This window comes from Protopterus annectens, chromosome 9.part0, assembly GCF_019279795.1.
Source record: "Protopterus annectens isolate FY-2018-M chromosome 9.part0, PAN1.0, whole genome shotgun sequence".
Lineage (NCBI taxonomy): Eukaryota > Metazoa > Chordata > Ceratodontiformes > Protopteridae > Protopterus > Protopterus annectens.
In genome coordinates, this window is record NC_056743.1 from 237,947,082 (window position 1) to 237,971,420 (window position 24,339).

The 24,339-nt window shown below is 37.1% G+C and overlaps 1 protein-coding gene across 1 annotated transcript in view; it reads right to left on the reverse strand.

Moving 5' to 3' along the window:
* TRIM66 (tripartite motif containing 66) overlaps window positions 1-24,339 on the reverse strand; it is a 419,382-nt gene that overhangs the window by 342,318 nt on the left and 52,725 nt on the right. Inside the window, exon 2 of the mRNA XM_044082811.1 lies at window positions 7,648-7,751. Within this exon, the coding sequence (XP_043938746.1) occupies window positions 7,648-7,656 (9 nt within the window). The 5' untranslated portion in view covers window positions 7,657-7,751. The remainder of the gene's footprint in view (window positions 1-7,647; window positions 7,752-24,339) is intronic.

Here is a 24,339-nt window from a genome sequence, read left to right on the forward strand (position 1 = left end):
AGAACGCATCCAAATATGCAATAGGGAGGCTGTCTGCTATGAAGGTTAACTTCAGAAAGGAAGTAGTCCCATTAATGAAATTCATAAATGGTTTAATAGCTTCCTGTGGCCCATTCCATTCTATAAAAATATCATCCAAGAATTGGGAATACATTTTGATGTGATCAAACTAAGGCCTATTGAACAGATGCAGTTATTCCCATACAGTGACTGTGGTTAGCTTATCTTTCCATTCTATATATGCAGCTTTAACTTCCTCAAAGGAATGTTTAGAATAAAAATCAGGTGTGTTCAGCATGTTCCCCGTTTTCATTATATCATTGTTTGGGTACTAGGAAACAATGAAAAGAGCAAAATATTTTAGTGCTGTATGGACTAACCAGATCAAATATGGTTTGCATTTAGCAGTAGAGATTCAGTGAGAATTTGAAAATGGCAATTTTTAGGTGAACTGCCTCTTTTTCTCAACCAGTATAATGTCTAAGGAAACACTGACAGAAAAACTTTGATAAAACGGAGGTTTATTTTTTTTTCAAAAAAATCATAGTAAATAAAAGGAATAGCCCACTTCTCTTGCAACCAAAACAAAACAGCACCTTTGGTTAATTTACACCAAGCAGCATTACAGTCATAATCAGTCTTTCCAAGTATGGGCCGTCTTAAAATTTTGTTATACTATAGGCACCTGCTAGGCTCCAATCACAGCTCGAAACTTAAGATGTTTCTTTCAAATATAATTCCACAGGTCAGCCCAAGCTAGGATGTCCCACTCAATGTCTCCATGGTCTTACAGACAAGCTCCAGCTCATCCACTTTAAAACCTTCAATTTAGGAAAAAAACTTCCTCATTCTAGCCTTCCAGGATACTTCCTTTAACATCAGTAAGAACTGTCCAACAGTACTTTTAACTTGAGTATTACATAGATAGTATAACCGGTCTAGCTGTTTGAATACTATACCAATACTGCACTCTGCAACACACTTAAATGCACTTTACATAAGCTCTTCACTATTGACTATAAGAAGGGGTTGCTAATGGAACTGCCACTGCACCATAAAACTAATGTTAGTGTTACTTCTAATGAGGACAAGAGTATTATTGAGATTCTAACGGTGTCTGTTTTGATTTGTTGAGATGTAGCATCTTGCTATAGATATATCTTTGTGAAACAGCAGCAATATCATAAATACAGTAAATCCACCAATGAAATCAATCGCCTTCAAGGAATAACTTTTTTTGCACAAAACTGCTTCATTTGTACAAGTTAACTTCCAAATTCATCCCCTAAGGATGTACAGTTTTATAATTTAAAACAAATCTACTTTACAGCTCCAACAACATATGCATAAAATCTCCCCCTCTACATAACTCTGGTTTAGCCAATACACTGAAGAAAAGACCTATCATCCAAGCCCCCATGGGCTTGGAAAAAACTAACTGAAATATTTAGAAAGCTTTTCATGAAGGTTTTTATAATAATATTATATATATTTATTTGAAATTGTAACTTAAAAATAATTTGATATTTGTGCACTTTAAATGAATATTTTGTTTGTACAATTTTAATTGTCCAATTGATTAATTACCATTGATTGTGCAATTGAGGAGAAGCATTTGTATAAATTAAGTGGTTTGGTGCAAAAAGTTATTCCTTGAAGGCGTAAGCTGAGGTACAAGAAGCACTAGTAAAAGAAAGTTTGGCTGCTGAACTGCTTGGCTCCAGTGAATTTTTTTGAAACAGCATAGACTCTAATACTCTAATATGGATGCATGTCCATGTGTGATGTCCCCACTCTGGGCCAGTAATCAAAGAGCCTGAATCCTCACCACTGACATTGGAGAGGGACATTCACTTGGAACAAAAATGGATATATTCAGTATTTCCAGATGTAGCTCTCTGCATCAAGCACTGTTAGGAGCACACAGGGAACACACTCAGTCCAGAGTCTGGATTTCTCTCTCTGTCTCCCCCTCCTGGTTCCCAGTAAGATTTGCCACTGGCAGAGCTATAGAGTTGAGTCCTCAACAGAGTGTCCAAGGCAAGTCCTCTGGCCGTCTCTCTGTGAACCCAGTGATACCAGTCCTTGCACCAAGCAGCTGAAAGACACACACACACACACACACACACACACACACACACACACACACACACACACACACAAAGGCTGGCACACATTTGCTAGCTCTGCCCTGACTATAGGGTAGTTACTGCCACCATACACTCCTCAGCCAGCTTCACTAAGGCTCTTACAAGGGTACTCAAATTATACAGAGTGAAATTAATATTAGTACAAATGGTAGTTTGACCAACAGCAAGGCTTTCAGGAGTGGCCAGATAAGTATTCTCGGTGATTAAAATATTCCATAAAAGAGGAGCCACAATAAAAAGTTTAAATATATTTAAAAATAAATAAGAAAAGAACATAAAAATACTAAATATCTATTTACAATAAAAACCAGAGTTTCAATCACATGAAATATTAATACAACACAGATGAATAGAATCACACAGATACAGAAATACAGTACTTAACTAACTTAATGATATTTTCCTGATTCATCCAAAGAATTATTATTCCCTAGTTCACTTACTAGTGCAAGGCTAGATGAAGTAGACGAGGGGTCCTTCCTTGTCTGGTTACAAAAACAGACTGCAATTAGACTACAGTTTCATCTAGTATTAAACATAATTTTTGTCCTAGATTACAGAAGGACATCACCTAGATCTGGTCATCTGACTTCTGGTTCCCATGCTACCCTCATTGCTAGAAACTGCTAGGATTTAGCACATATGTGTCAATAATACACAGTTTTGCTCAGATCTGTTGCAGCTTTTGAAAGTCATAAAACAATTTCAAGCATCTACCCTTCCAGAGTATCAATTAGTTCACTGCTACAGACAATACAGAAGGCTTCCTAGTGCTCGTTTCCCAGACATTGTAGTCTTTGGCTGCAATCAGAACTATAATATACAATAGTCATGGCCTGAATTAAGTAATTTATTTTCTTACTATTTTTCAAAGTTAGCTGGGACTGAGCTTAACCTCTTCTCTTCCACCATCTGTTAAAACATATATATTTAATCAGTTACAATACAGTCAGGACTCACTGTTGGTACATTTTTTTTTTTTTTAAACACAAGCAACTTTAGAAACCCATTTTCAATGTAAGCATCTGTACATATCAGTTTAATATTCAAACAACATATAATAGTTTACTAAATTCCAGCTAGCTGTGCTGGCATATGTTGCACATCCATTGTCCTACTTCTCCCGGCATAGCAGGCAATACCACACATCATCACACCATGTATTTAAAAAATCACAATGTTGAACAAGTGATTGAACCCAACTAGATGATCATCAGTTGGTCAAAAACCAAGCAGAAAAACAAACAAATTAATAATTTTTGCACCTCCTCATACTCCCTACTAATTATGTATGCCAGCTTCAAGATTTGATATGGACAACAACGCTGTGCCAAATAAGCTCCCTGTCAAACAGGGTTTGGAGGTGCCATCTCTAAGTACATCTGAAGTTCTGAAGACTCTGAGGTGAGTAAACCCAAGAAAAGCAGCTGGTCATGATAATATTATGGGAAAGGTTCCAAGAGACTGTGCTATCAAACTGTCCACTATACTAACATATATATTCAACACATCCTGCAGCTAGCCATTGAATGTGGTTGCTTCAAAAATACAACAATCATTCCCTTACCCCAAAAATCCAAACTGACAAGCTTAAATGGTTACTGGCCAACTGCTCTTACATCAAAAGTAATGAAGTGTTTTGAGCAGTTGATCAAAAAACATATCTCTTCAAACTTACCTGCAACATTGGATACATTACAGTTTGCTTATAAATCTAACCACTGCATGGCTGATGCAATAGCTATAGCACTTCATGAATCCTTGGCACATCTAGAGAACAAGAACTGCTATGTCAGAATGCTGTTAATCGATTTTAGTTCTGCCTTTAACAATGTCATCCCCCATTATCTGACATCAAAGCTGATCCAACAACACCCCCTATGTAATTGGATATTCATCAACAGAGACCAAAAAGTATGTATGGGAAATAACAGTTCAATCAAATTACACTGAGCATGGGCGCCTCTCACCGCTGCGTTCCGAGTGCTCTGTTGTTCACCTTGTTGACGCATGACTGTATGGCCAAGCATGAATCCAACAAAATCATCATGTTTCAGGTCTTGTCCGAAATGGTGAGGAAACAGCCAACAGGGATGAAGTGGAGCTTCTGACAGGCTGGCTCAACAGTAACAATCTGGCCTTAAATGTAAGCAAGACCAAAGAATTAATAGTGGACTTGAGGAGGACTCAGGAGATGCATCAACCTCTGGAAATTAAGTGGGTAGCAGTGGAAAGAGTCAAAAACACCAATCTCCTGGGGGAGCACATCTCAGAAGACCTATTCTGGTCGATTCAAATTAGCCACACAGTGAAGAAGGCACAACAACGTCTGCACTTCCTACAAAAAGTGAGGAAGTCAAACCTGTCTCAGTTCATCCTCAAATCCTTCAACAGGGGGACCATCAAGAGTATCCTCTCAAAAGAACATTATAGTTTGGTATGGTAACTGCAAATCATCTGACTGCAAGGCTCTCCTGAGGCTAGTGAGGACAATGGAAAATAATTGGTTCTTTGCCCCCATCCATGAATGATCTGCACAAGACAGTGTGTGGGAAGGGCTAGGAAGATAAATCAATGATCCCACTCACCCTGTTCATGGCATACAAGCCCATCTTTCCTTGGGCAGGCGGCATTGCAGCTTACACTGCAGAACATCTAGACTGAACAGGAGCTTCTTCCCTCTATTCATAAGGCTGCTGAACTTGAATGCCAGGCATGACAGTGGATAATTAGATCAATATGCCACTTGCTATTAAGTATCAGCTATAGTAATCACTCTGGGAAATTGCTTCAATAGCTGGTACAGTTAAGCCTGATTTCTTATGCTATTACTTTCTGAATGTGCAATAGGAGTGAGTCACCACTACATAGATGTGCGATATGAATCATACTACAAAATGATGAAGTGCAATATTCTAAGCAATCACAATGTGAAATCATAGTCTTGCAATACCAATTTGTATAATACCAATTTGTATAATACTGTCTAATGTCCTCCTGTGGTAATTTATTGTGTTTTTAATATTTTGATTATTACTGTATGTACATTAGTTTTACTGTCATTCAAACTGTTTGTTCATGGTTATGTCTTTCATGGGGCCTAAAGCAACACAATTTTATTCAGCTTGCACTGCTGTGTATATCTGATAGACAATATTTACTTAAACTCTGAGATCTCACTACAGTGGGGAAACAGCAAATTCCTATCCCCACTGCACTGCAGTCTCCCATAGAAAAATACCAGTACATGTGAAAAACTGATTTTTTTTTTTATTATACCAGATTTTTTTCAATCCCACAAAATGAATTACTGACTACCACTTGCCAATAACCCCATATATATCTCTATTTATTTATATATATATATATATATATATATATATATATATATATATATATATATATATATATATATCTATATATATATATCTATATATATATATATATATATATATAGAGAGAGAGAGAGAGAGATGACTATATCTCTCTATATATATATATATATATATATATATATATATATATATATATATATATATATATACACACACATATACATATACATATGAGATATATATACACACACACACACACACACACACACACACACACACACACACACACACACGAGATATATATATGTATATATATATATATATATATATATATATACACATACATACATACACACACACACACACATTATATATATATATATATATATATATATATATATATATATATATTTTTTTTTTATATATTTTGGGAGGTTGGGAGGGTGGCCTAATGGTTAAGGTGCTTGCTTTACAAACACAAGGCACAGGGTTCGAGTCTCACAAGGGATAATTAGCTAGGCTTAAAATGGCTTGCAAGGGCAGTTAGAGATTCATAGATTAGTACTAAGCTATCTCTATATCTAGATAGATAGATAGATAGATATAGGTCTACTTCAAATAAAATGAAAGATCACTTTCCAGAAAACAAATTTACTGAGATGACTACATCGAAACGTTACATTACCAAATGACCACATTACTGAAGCTGTTTACAGGGCAAGCATTCACTTAGCCAACAAACAATGAAAACACACACAACAGCACATCAAACCCATACCCCCTCCCCCCCAACTAAAGATACAAACACCAGGATCGCACTAAAGTGGGGAAAAGGGCAAATTAACCCATATTGGCCAAGGGAATACTTACCCTGTAAACAGCAATAGAAAGAGAGAGGGAGAGAGAAAATCTTTCAGCTCTCAGTGTTACAGCATCTGGGTGTTTCTAATGAAAGTATTGGTATCATAAATAGTACTGAAAGCTCTGTGCATGGGATGCACAAAGATTGCTAAACAATCCTGATCATAATGTGAACTGTTAATTTGTTACAGGAGAAGGAACAAGCATAAAGTAATCCAATCTCTGCTCCTGTATAATCACCAGGCAGATTTTTAAACACTATCACTGCTGGTGGATGAACACACCTGCCCCCCCCCCCCCCCCAGAATGAACTATGGTTCATTAAATACATGACTACATTACATTACTGATATGGGATTTTTTTACCACTGTTCCCCTGTGAAGCTGCCATGACTTATTGGCACATTTGATCCTAATGACACCTGTTGCAATACGATACTAGGAAATGGATACAACACTTGGAGCAGCTGTTATTGGTGGGTTATGATACGATTCTGAATGCTCATAGCACCCCTGTTGGCAAGAGAACAGTGCAATACCATTCAAACTGGGTCAGTGGAGGTGCATACTTCACAAGAACCATGGTTCTCATCTAGAGCGCTAAATAAAGACGAGAAAGAGGTGCTGAAAAGTGATCATCACTGTAGTTTGTTTTACAGTAATTCTGAGATATGTCACAACAGCCACAGGAAATGCTTTTTAACTAGGTTTATGCATACCATAGCTACAGCAGAAAGGTAGAATACTTGTTTGGTTCACAATGTGCTTGACATATGATTTTACCTTCTTTATCATATTCATTCATCTGTAAATTCTCAGTTACAGCAAACTTAAGTAAAAAGGAAAAGGAATTTTACAGTTTTAAATTCAGTACTGAAAATGTGGAGTTGTGTGTGTGTATACATATTATATATACATATTATATATATATATATATATATATATATATATATATATATATATATATATATATTATATATACACATACATACATATACACACACACATATATGAGAGAGAGCTTAGTGCAGGGCATGCTGCATATTTATAATGTCCTCATGTCTACAGATATGAAACTGTTGTTACATAACAGACATTTGACAAACTTTAAGATGTGTCCTGCATAACATGCTTGACTGGTAACCTTCAGATTGCCATCTGCATGATTAAATTTTTAGAAGTTGCGACACAAAAAAAGCAAATCACTTTCAGTTTGTTACATGCTTGTTAAACGATCATGCTATGCTTTTCCCATGCGAAACGTTCAGCATGACATTTGTAACATAAAAATCTTCACTTACCCTTTCCATGTTGGGAGATGACTTTAGTAAATTAATCAGAAAAGTGATTTCAGTAACATCTCTTGTATGGCATGTCTTGTTGCAGGCTGGGCAGCCAATGACACCTGAGTCATAAGATTAGAGAAAAAAAGCAACTGAAGTCAGGAAATGAAACTAACCACATAAAGGAAGCTGCAGTTATTTGAAGTAAGAGAAAGCGCAGTTATTGAATTATAAGCAGAAAACTGTTTACTGCATAAAGCATTCGACAGGACAGCTACTGTGTGACTTATGTTGTTGATTTGCTGATTATTTGCAAAAGCAGATGAGTGTTTGTTGGGTGCAAAACTTTAGTAATGGGGTAGGAAATTAATATTTTCAAGGAATCCTTCCATACCAAACCTCACAAAAAATATTTACATATTTCAAAATCCAAGATATACAACATACTAGCCATTACTAATGTGATATTCTAAAGTCAGAGAAATGGTAATTTGTTCACTAATTTTGCATTTTGAATATTTTTTGTTTATTTCCTAAATAGTTATCATAAACATTTCCTACACACAGACACACAAATCGATTATATTAAAATAAAGTACTTTAAGTGGGGGCAATGCTATCTAAATTTAATAAGAAGGGTATACCTCCTGCACACCAACTAATGTTATATATTCAGTGGTCACTGTAGTATGAGGAAAGGAGAAATTCTGCAATGCAATGGTCCCATTTGTGCCACCTATCCAAAAAACACAATGATAAAATCAGTGATTATCATCTATACCAAAAAATCAATTTGCAGAGACCCAAAGAAGAAAGGTGCACATAGTGAAATATACAAAATCAAATATATATATATATATATATATATATATATATATATATATATATATATATATATATATATATATATATATATATATATTACACACACACACACAAATACACTACAGCTTCCACTATAGAAAATTCAGTTTTGTTGCTTGTCAAATCACCACAGAAAAAGAAAAAACAAACAAAAAACCTTAAACCAGGTTTCCTTCTTAACAAAAAGAACTTATGTGGAGTTAAAAAAACATACATTGGTTACCCTGTATGTATTGCGAAAATGGTGAAAAAACATGCACTTAAAAAGATATATACATCCCAAAAATGATATCCACTTGACAAAATCTAACCACATAGAAAATGATCAAACAATATGACAAAATAAAACCACATTGGAAACAAAATCAAAGTGGGAGGTTTCCTCTTTGATAAATTGTGTCTGAACAGAGGAACTAATTAGGGGTGTTCAGTTCCCCCTTTGTTATTTGTATTATATTAAGAATCATTGGCAAAGAAAATAAGGGACTCCAAAATACAATGATATAATTGGTATGGTGTTCAACAAAAGTTGGTTTTATTTGCAGATGATATTTTTGTATTGATGGAACCAGAAAAAAACATCTCAGTGTTGTGGAATATTCAGAGACATTTCTGAGTTTTTTTGGAGAGATAAAATTAATGAAGTTAAAACAAAGGCTATAGCTACAAACTATGTATCCATACATGAATTCATCTACCAGGACCCATATTTATGGGGACATAAAAAAAAGTATTAAATAGTATGGTTTAAAAAGATTTGGCTATAGCAGCTAAGGATATGAGAAGAGACTAAACAAAAGATAATACAAACAAACTGAAAAACTGAAAGCTCTTGCCTGTGGATATGGATAGCAAGATATAAGCAGTAAAATGTTTTAGTTCCTTTAGTTTATACAAATGCCAGGCATACCAGAGGAGAATGTGTGTACACCAATTAATAAAGAGTTACAGGATTTTATTTGTGAGTGGGCAAGTCAAGCATCAAGTTGTGTAAGTTGTTCCTCCTAACAGAACAAGGCAGTTTATGATTATTTGATTTGAAGTGATGTTTTAGAGCTGCACAGTTAAGGCTCTTATACATAACACAATCAGAAAGCTGCAATTCAAAGTGGAAAGGGATGATGATGATGATGAAGTGGGGGGGGGTAATTCATGAAATAAGGAAAAAAATGGGATTTTGGATACAGATCCTTAAGGAGACTAACAATAGTCATACAGAATACTGTATTCATAAAGTAGCAGAAAGTATACCAAGAACTAAGTCAGCACAGGACTGGAGAAAGGAGATTCTACTTAGAGGACTGACTAGAATTAGGGGTACAGAGAATAGTTAAAAGTAGGCTGGAATTTACTGGAGGAAGCTGGCAAAAGAACTAAGATATTGGGAAAAGATAATTAGAAAGAAAGGTAATCGAATGGGAATAAGCCAACAAGACTTTTGGTTTGCAGGCTAATGATTGCCTTCTCTATCAGAGTACAGATAAAAAGAAATGAATAGGGGAATCCTAAATGAAAGACCTGCACTGGTTAAGTTTTTAATTGGACCTAGAACAGAAGTCGTTATAAAAGGAATTAGTAGGACATATAAAATATTGCACAATAACTATAGAAATCAAATCAGAGGAGGTCAGAGAAAATTGGGAAGAGAGATTAGATACGCAATCCACAAAGAAACAATGGGAAGACATATGTATGGCTCCTAAATATGCACCAAAGTGTAGAAGATTTATGATTTTTGACTGCAAGTGTTTGCTTATATATACTTTCATACCCAAAGCAGACCCCAAAGAAATTTTCCTCCGGTAAATGGCAAATGTTGCAGCTGTGATAGGGAAAAAAAAAAAGATAAATGGGAATACAGATTTTTGGTTGTGTAATGAGTTGGCAGACTTTAAAAATTCCCTACAGAGTACTCTGTCAGCAATACAGGGTGAGCAAATGAGTGTAACAAAGGAAATTATTTTTCTGAGTTGGGATACCAGATCTGAATTACCCAGACATTGTAAGGCCTTATTAAAAGTTGAATTCTGGTAGCTGCCAAAGAGCATTTACTAGAAAATGGAAATTAAAATCTGTACCATCTATACCTGAAGTAATGAATATTGTAACACAGAAAAAAAAACAGGAAGTGGTATCTTTAGAAAATGTTACATAAAAATGGAAATTGTTGGAACAATGCATGCAGGAAAATGTTTTTGTGGAGGAATGAGGTTTAATAGAAGGCAGGAGCTGAATAATTTAGGTTATGTTCCTTAGAATATGTAACAAGGTATGTGATTGTAGGTTTGTAATGGTGAACTTGTTAATATTGTTTTATTATTTGTATATAAATGTATGTTTGCCTGCATCACAAGTGAAAATTCAAAAAAAAAAAAAAAATGCATAGACCAAAAAAACAAACCACATTTTGTTAAAGTTTTGGTGGGGAAAGGGCATAAACCTTAGTTTTATCAGTATTTTGTGTTTAGATGTTTTTGCTGTATAGACATTTTGTACGGTCACTGTTAGTCTTTTGACTGTCGATCATATGCTGGTTTAGATCATGTGTAGGTAACATATGTATATCACACACATACATACATATAAATAAAAGACAAAAGGCATAATGCCAGGAGCACATTGCTTCAGCCCATCTTTTTCTAGCACGCCTTTATGTCGTTTCCATTTTCACAAACCTGCAATCCATACAGAAAAGTCTACTAGAACAATGCTATAACAAGTTTAATAGAGGAATGCTATAACAAGTTACTAGTGCTAATGTACCACAAAGGACACACCTGGCCCCAAAACAGATAAACTGGAGAGGTATTCCAAACTACCCAACAGTCTCACAATTGTTTACTACTAATAATCTTGTTAAATTAAAAAACATTGTCCATCTCTAAATGGTGTAATCATTGAATTATGCAATCTGCAGACAAACACCAACTACTAGTAATCAAATCAAAGAACTTATTAGGAGTATTTCTATAATTCAACTAGATCTCAAAAAGAGGAACTCCATCTCTCTCTCTGTCAGACAAAATGAAAATCAAAAATTCTGTGAACCACAACTGAAAAAAAATATCTAACAGACTTCTGGCTATAATCATCTATTTCTCCAGGCTAAACTGCCCCTTATACTCCATTACTACAGGTAACACCTCTCATTCATTCTCCTATTTTTTCGCTGTGGACCAAAATCTGTTGCCCACTCTTTCCCACTTAACAATAGTAAATTAATTCTTATTGATACAAATGTATTATTACAATTGTCAGCATATCCTGCTGCATTATTACAAATGTTCTTAACAGCTGATTTTGTGAATTTAACACTGATGTCTACACACAAATATCAATCACTGTTAATTATTATAATGAGAAATACATCTGTGTATTGCAACATGATTGCACCCCCATATATTGTATGTAAATTGATGGTTATATTTATCTCCTTTTTTAATCTAAGTGAAGTTTGCTCAAAAATATTTATCACTATTAGAGGTACAATAAAATCAGAATGAAGCTCTGCGCAGTGCGTATATTGTTACTGAACACAACCCTCTTCATTGTATGTAAATGTGGATTTTACTGCTCTCTTTTACTCTTAGTAGATATTGTTATCCCTGCATACTATGTATCTTGTGTGTATGGATTTATGTCAGCTGGAGCTTTTCTTCCCAGATCTTTGATTAAAAGGGATTTTACTGCCTAGTCAGACTTTCCCAGTAAACAAATACAACTAACTAAAATAAATAGATTCATTTTTTTGTTTTCTTATACCATTTCCAGCAGTTCCACAAATTCCTCTCACACATCCAAGATAAATGAATACATTCAAACAGTAATTGCACTTTTTATGATACATCATAGCATTCTAGCATGTCCCTATTATTATGAAATGCATTTCTGTATATGTAAGATGTCTGCCTCCTAGCCACATGTTTATTTAATGAAATTCTTTCTGTAACGTGTCTTCATTGGATTCACAGTGTCCATTATTTGTATACCATCACTCACTGTTGAGGTCACTCTTTCATTCCATTTCTTTGTTGTAACTTTATTTTTTACCAATATTGGTAAAACTCTGTTATCCACTTTACTTTGGTACATTTGACATTTTTGTTACACTCCAACAGCATTAACATTTTTGTCAGCTCTATACTTTTCTGTAATACTCCTATTTAATAAATTATCCAAATCACAGATACCACTTTAAAATACTATTCATGGAACTTGATTATTTAAAATATATGTTCTCATGTCCCAAGTACACTTCTTCACATCTTCAACAGTATGACTCTATATTTGAAAACCTTTTCCTCAACCTTTGCAAAGTATAAAAAAATATTTATGCAATTATTTCCAGGAAAAGAAATCTGAACATCCTAGATTTGGTAACTTATCTGGGCAACTGGCAAATCTACATCCATATCTTTCCTTAAAGTATTGCAGTCCTACCTTATTTTAACAATGGTCTCGGTGTCTAAAGCCCATCAAAATATGCATGTTTGACTAACCAGGTTTTTCACTACAGGACCTTCCATTTTCAATTAAAGTAATAAAGATATTATTGCGGGGGTGAAATGCAATTAATTCTGTCAGACTCATACATCTACTTATACCAATTATGTCTTCATACTCTGCCCTTTAACATGCAAGCATCCTGAACATCTGCTGCACCTATAGCCAAGTACCCCAATTTGAGTCAAACTACAGTTGATTACAGTAAATACGTTTAGTTTTCTTAGCTTTCCAATTCATTATACCTAATTCTCGCTGTACTCCCATTTTATTATCTCAATCATTTTGATATTTTTTCTCACCAATTCTTTTAACCTACCTCTCCATGTATTCCAAGTTTGCTATCTCCAAAGGACAATGAGCAGAGGTTAACTTCCATGTGTGTTGAAATATTATGTAGTTATTACTCAGTAATTCATCACATAAGGAGGATCTAGTCTTCTTCCATAATACATCCTGAAATATGCCTTTTTAACTATACCTGTATTTACAGTAATTAAACTTCATATTTTCCCATGTTGCATTATAAATATGCATAAATAGAACACTTCAATGCTTTAAGCAAATCTGGTGGTTTCAGTTGTGAATATATATGAGCATCTAACTGTAATCCATTTATTTTCGATTGATGAAAAATCCGTTTATAATCTTTTATTTATATCATCGTGTGCCTTGATAACAGACCATTCAAGAACATTCCTCAACCATACTCCACTATATTTGCTTTTTTTGGCAAGGATTATTTGACTTGGCATGAGAACCCCTTCTCAGTGAAGGCCCAGGGAGAAATGTTCCACAACACACACACACACACACACACACACACACACACACACACACACACACACACACACACACACACACACACACACACACACAACAAAGCTAAGTATCATCTTACCTTCATGAACACCCCAAAACTTCACTGGAATACCATTAATGTCTGGAGATTTACTCTTCACTTGCCCTTAAAGTATTTCAACCATGTCCTCCTACATCATTGCTACCCGGACATTCAGCAAATTTGAACATTGTAAATATTATTGAATCTCTTCCTCGTATTTCCCTAGACCTTCCATCCCATAATATTCATGAAATATTTCTTCCAATATTACTAGTTATGTGCTAAAATTAAAGGTACCCTCTTTGTAAAGCTGTAATAATTCTTTGTGATCTCATTTGACTAATTGCTAATGCTTTCTGATCAGGCGAGTTAAAGAATATTGATCCTTTAAAAAATTATGTGCCAACTCATTCTTTATCAAAAAATCTTGTTACCTTTTCTTCATTCCCATGCAATGTCACATTACTATCTTAAAGTTTATTTTGCAACCTTGCCCACTGTTCATTTTTCATTCTGAAGTCATTTTGACCATTTTCTTACTTATTTGGATACTCATTTTTTTCTCCAATTTCATTTTCTTGTTAATAGTGTTCCACTGAATTATCACAGCCTGTTCAGGCTGGTCCATTTTATAGCGTTATTATAATATATTAGTCTTTTACACCAGTCCATAATTTTCTCCAGTCTCAATAACATAAAAGAAAGTGCCATTGCTTTTCTAATCATGAAGGCACTTATGTTCACAATAAATATTCTAAAACTGCATGGTGAGTGATTCCTTGTCTAACCAAATGTTTGGCACAACTAAAGTCTAGCAAAAACAATTTTAAAAAGCAGGCTAAAGCCCAGCAACCAATACACTCTACAAAATCTAAGAACATTTAAATCACTTTATGGGCTAGGCCATAAAGATGCTATCTTACGGGTTTCAATGTAGCTAGAGACACAAAGTCTGTACTTCAAAGCTTTCTGTATTGTCTTTGGGGAGAACTAATTACTACTCTGGAAGTGTGGAGGTATGAAATTGTTTTAGGACTTCCAGCACCCACCACAGATCTAAGCAAAAGCCCTTGTGTGTGTACTTTTACAGGAAGGTAGTAAATCCTGCCATCTTCGAGGAATGGAGGGTTGTACGGGAACTAAAAGTCAGATGACCAGAAGTTGTGTTATTCTGCAAGCTATCCCAGCAACATACATCACATACACTTAACTAGATTTAACCTTCATAATACATATTTTATCTTATAGTATCAGTTTAAAAGAACATGCAGTGGAAAACATGTCCAATGTGCATCCATAAACTGCTTCATTTCTCATCCTTCCTGCATTTTCATGCCATGTGCTGCCTTTTCTCATTGTTTCTAGTGAGGTCAAAAGATAGGAAACTCTTCCAGTTCCACAAATCTCTAAAATAAGCTGATAATTTCAATAACTTTACCTTTTTCTGATACCATCCCTGTATTTCATACTCTTCTTATGGCTGTCAAAGCCTACTGAGAGTCAACAAAATTCTAAGTCATTGCTTGAAGAAAAGTTTGAAAAAATGCTAAATGAAACTTATGAAAAGTACAGTTTTGTACCTACCATAAATGTAGATGTTCGAAGATCCACATTGCTGCAGTCCTTACACTTGGGTAGTCCGCTGTCCTCGGTCGGCCCGAATATCAAAGTATTAGGCTGACGTCGGTCAAGGCGCTTAAGACTGACATCAGAACGTCAGGGTACAAATGCGCATGACCGACGTCATATCCTCAGTCTTTTCTTGCCCCAGATGTCAGAAGACTCTAAAAAGAAAGGTCAAAACCAAAAGACAACAAAAAACAACCAACCACCCTTGCACTAATCATATGTACAATATATACAATATCCACAATATTCACAACCCAAACCACACAACCGCCTCTAACTACAGAGGGGAAGGAGGGAGGGAGGGTAAATTGGACTGCAGCAATGTGGATCTTCGAACATCTACATTTATGGTAGGTACAAAACTGTACTATGTTCTTCATCTCACATTGCTGCAGTCCTTACACTTGGGTAGAATCCCAAAGCAGAGGTAAGGGAGGATGGCAAAACTATAAAGCAGTAGGAGCTGCCAAAATGCCCTGTAAAATAGCAGTGGCAAAACCAGCCCTAGATTTAGAGTAAAGTGGAAGGTGGTACTGCTTAGAGAAAGTATGCACTGAACTCCAAGTAGCTGCCTCCAAAATATCTTTAGTTGCCACCCCCTTAAAAAAGCTGTAGAAGTGGCAGTAGCCCTAGTGGAATGAGGCCTAATCCCAGCTGGAATCTCCTTACCATGATGGGAATAACAGAAAGCAATACAAAACCCAATCCACTTAGAAATAGTTTGTTTTGACACAGGCTTGCCCTGAGAACCCAAAGCAACTGAAACAAATAACTGCTGAGACTGCCTGAACCCTTTAGTTCTGCTCAAATAATATCGCAACTGCCTGTGTATATCCAAAGTGTGCAAAATCTTTTCCCTTTATTTTGGGGTTTGCATAAAAAGTAGGCAAATGAATAATTTGGTTTAAAGCCACACTAGAAACCACTTTAGGCATAAAGGAAGGATTAGTACGCAAAGATACCCTATCCTTATGGAAAATTAAGAAAGGCTCAACCGCCATAAGGGCCTGTAATTCAGAAACCCTTCTTGCAGAGGTAATGGCCAACAAAAAGCAGTCTTCCATGATAAATATTTCAACTCGGCAGTAGCTGCAGGCTCAAAAGGTTGTAGAGTGAGTTTCTCCAACACAAAATTGAGATCCCAAGCAGGAGTAGGAGCTCTACGTGGGGTCTTATATTCTTTGCCCTCTAAGGAATTGCTTAAACAAAGGATGAGAAAACAATGGTGGGTCACAGTCATAGTGAGCAGAAATTGCTGCAGCATGAACCTTAATAGAAGAGAAGGACAAACCTTTGTCCAGTAACTCAGTAAGATATTGAAGAGCCACACTTAAATTAGGCTTAGAAACATCAAATTCCTTTGCTGTACTCCAAAATAAAAATCTCTTCCATTTATCTGCATACACTTTCCTTGTACTAGGCCTTCTGGCCTCCAAAATAACATTCAAAACTTGCTGTGGAAGCTGAGACCCTCCAGGGTTTAAAACAGAATATGCCAGGCTGTTAGGTGAAGAGAGTGAAGTTTGACATTGAGTAAATGACTGTTCTCCTGAGACAGCAGGTGTGGAATCGAAGGTAAAGGCCTTGGAGGCTCCCGCACCTGACTTCTCAGTAATGGGTACCAGTGCTGTCGAGGCCAATCTGGAGCTATTAAAATCATCTTTGGCTTGTCCTGTCTGACCTTCAGGAGTACCTTTGGGAGGAGAGGCAGAGGTGGAAAGGCATACACATGAAGATTGCTCCAATTGAATGAAAGAGCATCCACTTTCCAAGCTGTGGGATGAAACCTTTTGTGCAAAACTTTGGCAGCTGGTAGTTTAGTGGAGAAGCGAACAGATCTATGTCTGGAGTTCCCCATAACACTGTCAATTTCTGAAATACATGAGGATCCAATTTCCACTCGTGGGGATCCATAATTTGTCTGCTCAACACATCTGCTAAGGAGTTCTGTGCTCCGGCAGAAACCTTGCCTGAAGATTTAGCTGTAAACTGAGAGCAGTCTCCCACAAAATCATTGCTTGTCTGCATAGAGGATAAGAATGTGTTCCCCTTGCTTGTTGATGTACCACATGACAGTTGTGTTGTCTGTTAGAACCAACACCTGCCCTGGAAGAAGTAAATCCTTGAAAGCTATTAATGCAAATTGGACTGCTAACATCTCCTTCAAGTTGATATGTAGATGTTGAAGTCTGGCAGGCCACGTGTCTTGTACCCACTTTCCATTTAGATGAGCTCCCCAAGCTTTGTCTGAGGCATCTGTCGTTAGAATCTGACTCGCCTCTGGCCGGGTCACAGAGAGTCCCTTGTTTAGGTGACATTCCTGAGCCCACCACAAAAATTCCTTTTGAATGCAAGGTATTATCTGAATGACAGTGTCCATATCTTGGCAGTGCTGTGTCCATACATTTTGAGATACCATTGTAGCTTCCTCATATGCAGTTTGGCATTGGGAAGCACCAGAATACAAGATGCCATGAACCCCAAGGCTTGAAGGACTGTCCTTGCAGTCAGCCTGGACTGATGAGACAATTGATGGAAGTAAAGAGAAAGATTCTTTTGTTTGTCCGGGGTCAAAAAGGCCATCTGGGATGCTGTATTCAGTCTCACACCCAGAAAGCACATGTCCTGAGAGGGTACTAGACTGGACTTTATTTCGTTCACAGAATACCCCAGGCATCTTAGCACTGCTATGACATATTGTAAATGATGAAGAAGTTCGTCCCTTCCTTGGGCCAGAATCAGGCAATCGTCCAAATAAGGATAGATCTGTATTCCTCTTAGCCTGAAGAAAGCTATCACTGGAGCCAGAACCTTCGTGAACACTCTGGGTGCAGTAGATAAGCCAAAGGGCAATGCAGAGAACTGATAATGAGAAGTCCCAGCCCGAAAACGCAGATACTTCCTGCAACTTAGCCTGATAGGAACATGAAGGTAAGCCTCCTTGAGATCCAGAGTCACCATCCAGTGATCTTTGCCCAGCAGAGGTAAAAGCTGTTGTAACGTCAACATTTTGAACTTGGGAATGTCCAGATAAGTGTTGAGGATAGATAAGTCCAAAATTTGTCTCCACGTGTTCCCCTTCTTTGGTACTAGGAACAGGCGAGAATAAAATCCTAGGCCCACTTCTGGCAGAGGGACAGGTTGTATGGCCCCTATTTGAAGCAACAGAGAAATTTGTTTGTGAGCCTCTAGTCTTTGCTGAGGAGGAACGTCCGGCATGCCTTTGAAAGGAGGCAAGGTATGGAAATAAAACTTGTAACCTTGGTGTATGATATCCAATACCCATCTGTCTTGGGTAATCAAACTCCAATTTTCCTTGAAGAGTGCCAACCTTCCTCCCAAAGGTGCTGCCAGGCAAGAAGGATCTGTCAGCTGAAAAGGTAGGTCATTGGGCCTGTTTACGAAAGGACTGGCCCCTGCCCTCACCAAGATTGTGCAGGTGAACTCCCTGTTCTAGGTCTGAAGGAGCTCTGAGCTCTGCCCCTACCACGTCTAGATCTACCCCTAGACTGTGAATCATAAGAAGGGTACGCCCACCCCTTAGCAGGCCAGTTCCTACTAAACTTCGGAGGCTGAACTTGCAAAAAATCTTTAACAGCCTGCATAGACTTAGCCTTGTCTTCCATTTTCTTCAAGACTGACTCCACAGGTGAACCAAACAACACATCAGACTGTAAGGGAGCATCCAAAATCCTTGTCTTAACATGGTCAGATAAATTCTGATCCCTCAGCCAGGCGTGCCTGCGAAGAACTGATCCAGTGGCAGCCACCCTAGACGAGGCCTGTACAGCATCAAAACCACATTGTAAAGAATGCTTACCCACCTGTTCAGAGACATGTACCAAATCTTGTAATTCTTTACACTCAATGCCTTCCGCCAGAGCATCTACCTTAGACTTCAATTGAGAAAGAAGATAGTTTTGATATTTCAACATGTGAAACTGGCAATTCAAAGCCCTCATAGCTAAGGTGGAAGAAGTATAGACTTTCTTTCCCCATCTATCCAAAGCTCTGGCCTCTTTATCTGGAGGAACCAGATTTTTTACAACAGAGGCCTTGACACCCTTAGGTCCCTGACTAAAAGTTTCTGGGTCCGCCCTAGGACTCTTATAAAGATATTTATGAGCCTCAGGCACCCTGTAATACCTATCCGGTTTAACAGGAGCAGGAGGCAAAGAATCAGGATTAAGTGAAGCCTCTGCAAACACATCTTCCACAACATCCAGAACAGGTGGTATAGCCAAAGGCCTATGCTGGGGTAAAAGCAAAAATTCCCTAAGCCTTTTCCTGGAATCAGAGAAGTCCTGACCCTCCCACTTAAAATGTTCCCTCATGGAATGAAGAGTCTCTGAAAAAGAAAAATCCTCTGGAGGAGAAGCAGAAGGAGTTGAATCATCTGCATCAGAATCAGAATAAGGAGAGTACTCCTGCAAGTCTTCAGCCAAAGACTCTGAAACATCCGAAGCCTGCTCAAAACTCCCCAACTCTGGTTCCACCCTAGGCCTCTTATCAGGAGGGGGCAAAGAACCTCTAATCAAAGTAATTAAATCTTCTGCCATTTTAAGCATGTGCTTCTTGGGCACAGATCCTGATGAACTAGGAGTGACACCAACAGAAGCTAAACCTGGCCTGCCTCTGGGAGAAGCCTTGGAAACAGAAGGAGAGGGCCTAACCACCCTAGGAAGGGAGGGGAGTACAGTAACCTGAGAAGCCCCTTCAACCTGACCTGCCTCCTGAGAGGCCACATCCTGCAATATCAAAGTCTCCCCCTGGGACTCCAGAGAAGCCTCCGGTGGAACCACCGGTTCCACTGACGCCTCTAAAGAACCGGCGTCCGGTATGGACGACTCTTCTTGCCTGGGTTTAGCTGCTTTGTCTTTGCGCTTCTTCGAAGAAGCGGGTGTCGGAGCATCCGACGGCATATTATAATTGCACCGCTTCCCAAAGACCAACCTGGCACAATCTAACCTTCGCTTAATAGTGCGCTTATTGAACCTAGCACAAAAGCGACACCCAACAACGTCGTGCTCAGGCCCCAAACAAGGAATACACAAAGTATGATAATCCCTATGCGGTATCTGCTTCCCACAAGAAATACAGTTATTCACTTTTTCTGACATCCGGTAAACCACTGAGGCAAGAAAAAACTAAAATATTCCCCAACGGGGTACTTAGCCAACTTTGACTCGGTCTGAAACTCTGAATTCGAAAAATTTCAGAACGCCGAACGGCACTTGCAACGCTGCTTCTGCATCGGACCATGCGGCAAAAAAGACTGAGGATATGACGTCGGTCATGCGCATTTGTACCCTGACATTCTGATGTCAGTCTTAAGCGCCTTGACCAATGTCAGCCTAATACTTTGATATTCGGGCCGACCGAGGACAGCGGACTACCCAAGTGTAAGGACTGCAGTAATGTGAGATGAAGAACATCTACATTTTTTAATCAAGGCTCCTTCAGGAAAAGACGGACATTAAATGTTGTGTGTGAACACAATACTCATTTAAAAAAAAAATCTAGTTTGCTCACTAATTTATACAAATTTCCAGGTTACTAAAATAATAAAATCTGATCATTTACTTTAAATATGAAAAAGTGAGTTAACATATGCCTTAGATACCTCACAATCACTGTAATCCAGGAAAATAAATTGTGTAAACTCATATCAGCATGATATGGTCAACAAGCAATCTAGTTCAACTAGTCAATACACCTTGCTTGGATACTATACTATCTTGCAATTTCTTTTTACAGCTAGTTTGATGATATATTTTTTGCCAAGCTCTACTTAGCTTATGTGCTTGTTTTAGTTTAATTAACTTTCGCTCAGGCAATAAGTGGATGCACTGGTCATTTAACAGCTTAACTCTTTGGTGGCAGCAGCAGGACAGTTTGACATCATTTCCACCCTAGAATCACTTACCTTCAGCAATACAATTATCAAGTTTAACATTCAATTTCTCAATTCCTCTCTCAATGACTGCTATCAGCTGTCCAAAGCCACAAAGTGAGTTACAGCCTTTTTGCCATTCACATTTATTTCATAGTGGTTGGGTGCAAGAACAAACTCAGACTTTTTCATCATCTTTTTTTTTTATCTGCTTTCTAATTTTCATGATCAGTACAATGGCATGAACTGCAGTATACAACTTCAATTAGCTTTTAATTATTTGTACTATAAAAATAATCAAATTAATAACTGTGGAATGCAACTTTGATCTACAGCACCATCACTATAATCCACATTGGACATATGAAGGAAATTCATAATGCACCATATGAAATGTGTTCTAATAAGTAAAATGTTTGAATTATTGTCAGTTTTTTATTTATTTAACAATATGTTATCACTTTTTCTTTGCTTATTTATGCTTTGTTGACTGGATTAGTCCCACTAGGCCAGCGGCCTCTTTACAGGGGATACCTGTGATGGCATTCATATTGACTAGGGGAAATTTGGGCAAGGTGCTTAGGAATGCCCCTATTTTTTTCACTAAAGTACAATAGCATATTTTACATTCAATTGAGCTGCCACCAACTCATCTGAAGACCTGAGAGTTCAATTAATTTATTGTCCAAGAAGAGCTATTATTTAGTCTGACTTTTAAAACCACAACTGCTTTAACAATGTATGTATGCCTTACTGTAAAATATGCTTTTTGGCCCAGAATACAATTTATATCTGGTATGGGATTATGGATGCAGTTCACTTTGTCAGCAGTTCATTTTCCCTACAAAGCAGTGTATTCAATAATAGGTTTGATAAAGATATGTGTATAGTAGAAACATTACTTCCTTGGATTGGTTGGCATTCCTTTAGAGTGTAAAATTCCTAAATAGAGAATTAGTTTTTAACTGCAGTCAAGACATGGTGGTCAAAGAAAATTTCTATTAAAAACACATGCAGATATCTAATGCCTGTATCAATTCTGATGGTTATATTCTTTATAAGATAAGAAGTTTCCATTAGTTAACAGAATACATTTTTGGCTTTGAGGGTCTAACTGCATCTGATTAAGCCCCTATAGAAGAAGCTGAATATCATAAGACAAGTTTACAGAACTGTCTTATTTGTAGACATTAACAAACTTGGTGAGCCAAAGTATTTTGGCTTGTGTTTTCTCATCACAGAAATAGATACAAAAAAGAGAAAAAAAACCATGACAGAGCCCTGTGGGATGCTACTGGTGATATTTCTTTGACTGGAAGAAGTTTAGAAGCGTAACTTCTATCAGACAGCCAATTAGCTCTCCAATGGATAAGGCAGTGGTTGAAATTTAGTTGGGTGAATTTATCAATAATACCCATGTGAGAAATGTTATCAAAGGCCTCAGGTAGATCCAGAGGTCCAGTGTGAATGGTCTGGTCCACATCAAGGGATTCAGGGATCCGTTCAAAGAAATCTACTACATTGGTGCAGAGACTAAATGTTGCCTATGTTATTGCTTATTTGTTTAATAATAATGCATTTCATAACCTTGCTTTTTGGGTCTGTAATTATCTTCAACTGTGGTGTGATTGCATTTATTATTTGTATCACGGTGGCTGTTCTCCAAACATCAGATTTATAATGGTGGAAAGATTGAGTGAATAGGTCTAGAAGGGGTTAAACTATGTTTTATATACTTACCAGAAGGTAGGCAGGAATATTAAATGAACCCATGTATCCAGAGTTTTTAGTTGTAGGCTAGCACAGCAATTAACAGCTCTAGAGTGATTTTCCGAGAGGGTTAATTTGGAGTAGTGGCGATGAGAATATTAAACTGGAGAAAAAGTTAAATTTGAGCTGAATTTCTCATCTAGGATGGTGGAAATGACTTGGTGCAGTACACATGATGACTTCCAAAATTTCTAATTTAACTATGGAAGGCCTTCTGTTTGTCTTTGGTGCTGGTGGTGGCAGCCTTGAGTTCCTTATAGAATTAATATACTGGATTGTTTGGAATCAGATTTAAGTCCTATTTATGTTTGGAAGAGGGGTTTCATTATACATAGCAAGTACTATAGAGAGTTTGTTGATGCGAGGTCTCCACTGTATGGACTTTTTCTTTTTGAACATTCCATTTTCGTTCCGTTTCAATGCAAAAATATAAAAGGCCAGTTGCTTTAGAGAATTGTATAAGCTCACTGTCATTGAATATTATTACCTTAATTGCTTCTCTATTGCCCACCTTTGATATAACTGAAAGAATTGCATGGGATTTGAAACAAATTAATCCATAAAATAGTAACTAAAACAATCCTTTGTTGAAATCAAGTGAATTGTATTGCAGTGGTACTGTTCAACTAGGCTATAGTTGATGGAGAAGATATCAGTGGTACGAGAAGGAGGTGGATAAATATGGAAACAACATATTTGACTACTCCGATACAAAATGGAAACAAGTAATTGGCAGGTGAAACAAAAAAAACCAGCAGCCATATCAATTTTAAAATAATGCAGTGTTATGAATTTGCAGGCAGGGGCTACATCATTCATAAGCAGCTCAACAGAGAAAAAAAAAAAGACAATTGCACTGTTTTTACAATGGCTATAAAAAGTTCTAACAGTTTCAGATTTTTCTATGAGTATCAGGTATATACTGCACTACAGCTATTAACCATTACATTTTATGCACATGCATTAGGATTTGCATTAAAGCAGAAGCAATAAATTAATGTAATGTAGGATTGTCCCACTGGTAATTAACATTTTAGGACATCATTTGGAGCTGGCTTTTGTCATTACATGCTTTCCTCATGGCTACCAGTTACTATAAAAAAGAGAAGGTTGTAAAAACAGAATAGTGTATTTGCCATCTCAGATGATCTAAAATTGGCTGATTAGCAATTGTTTATGCATGAGTAGCATAAAAGTACTTCAAATA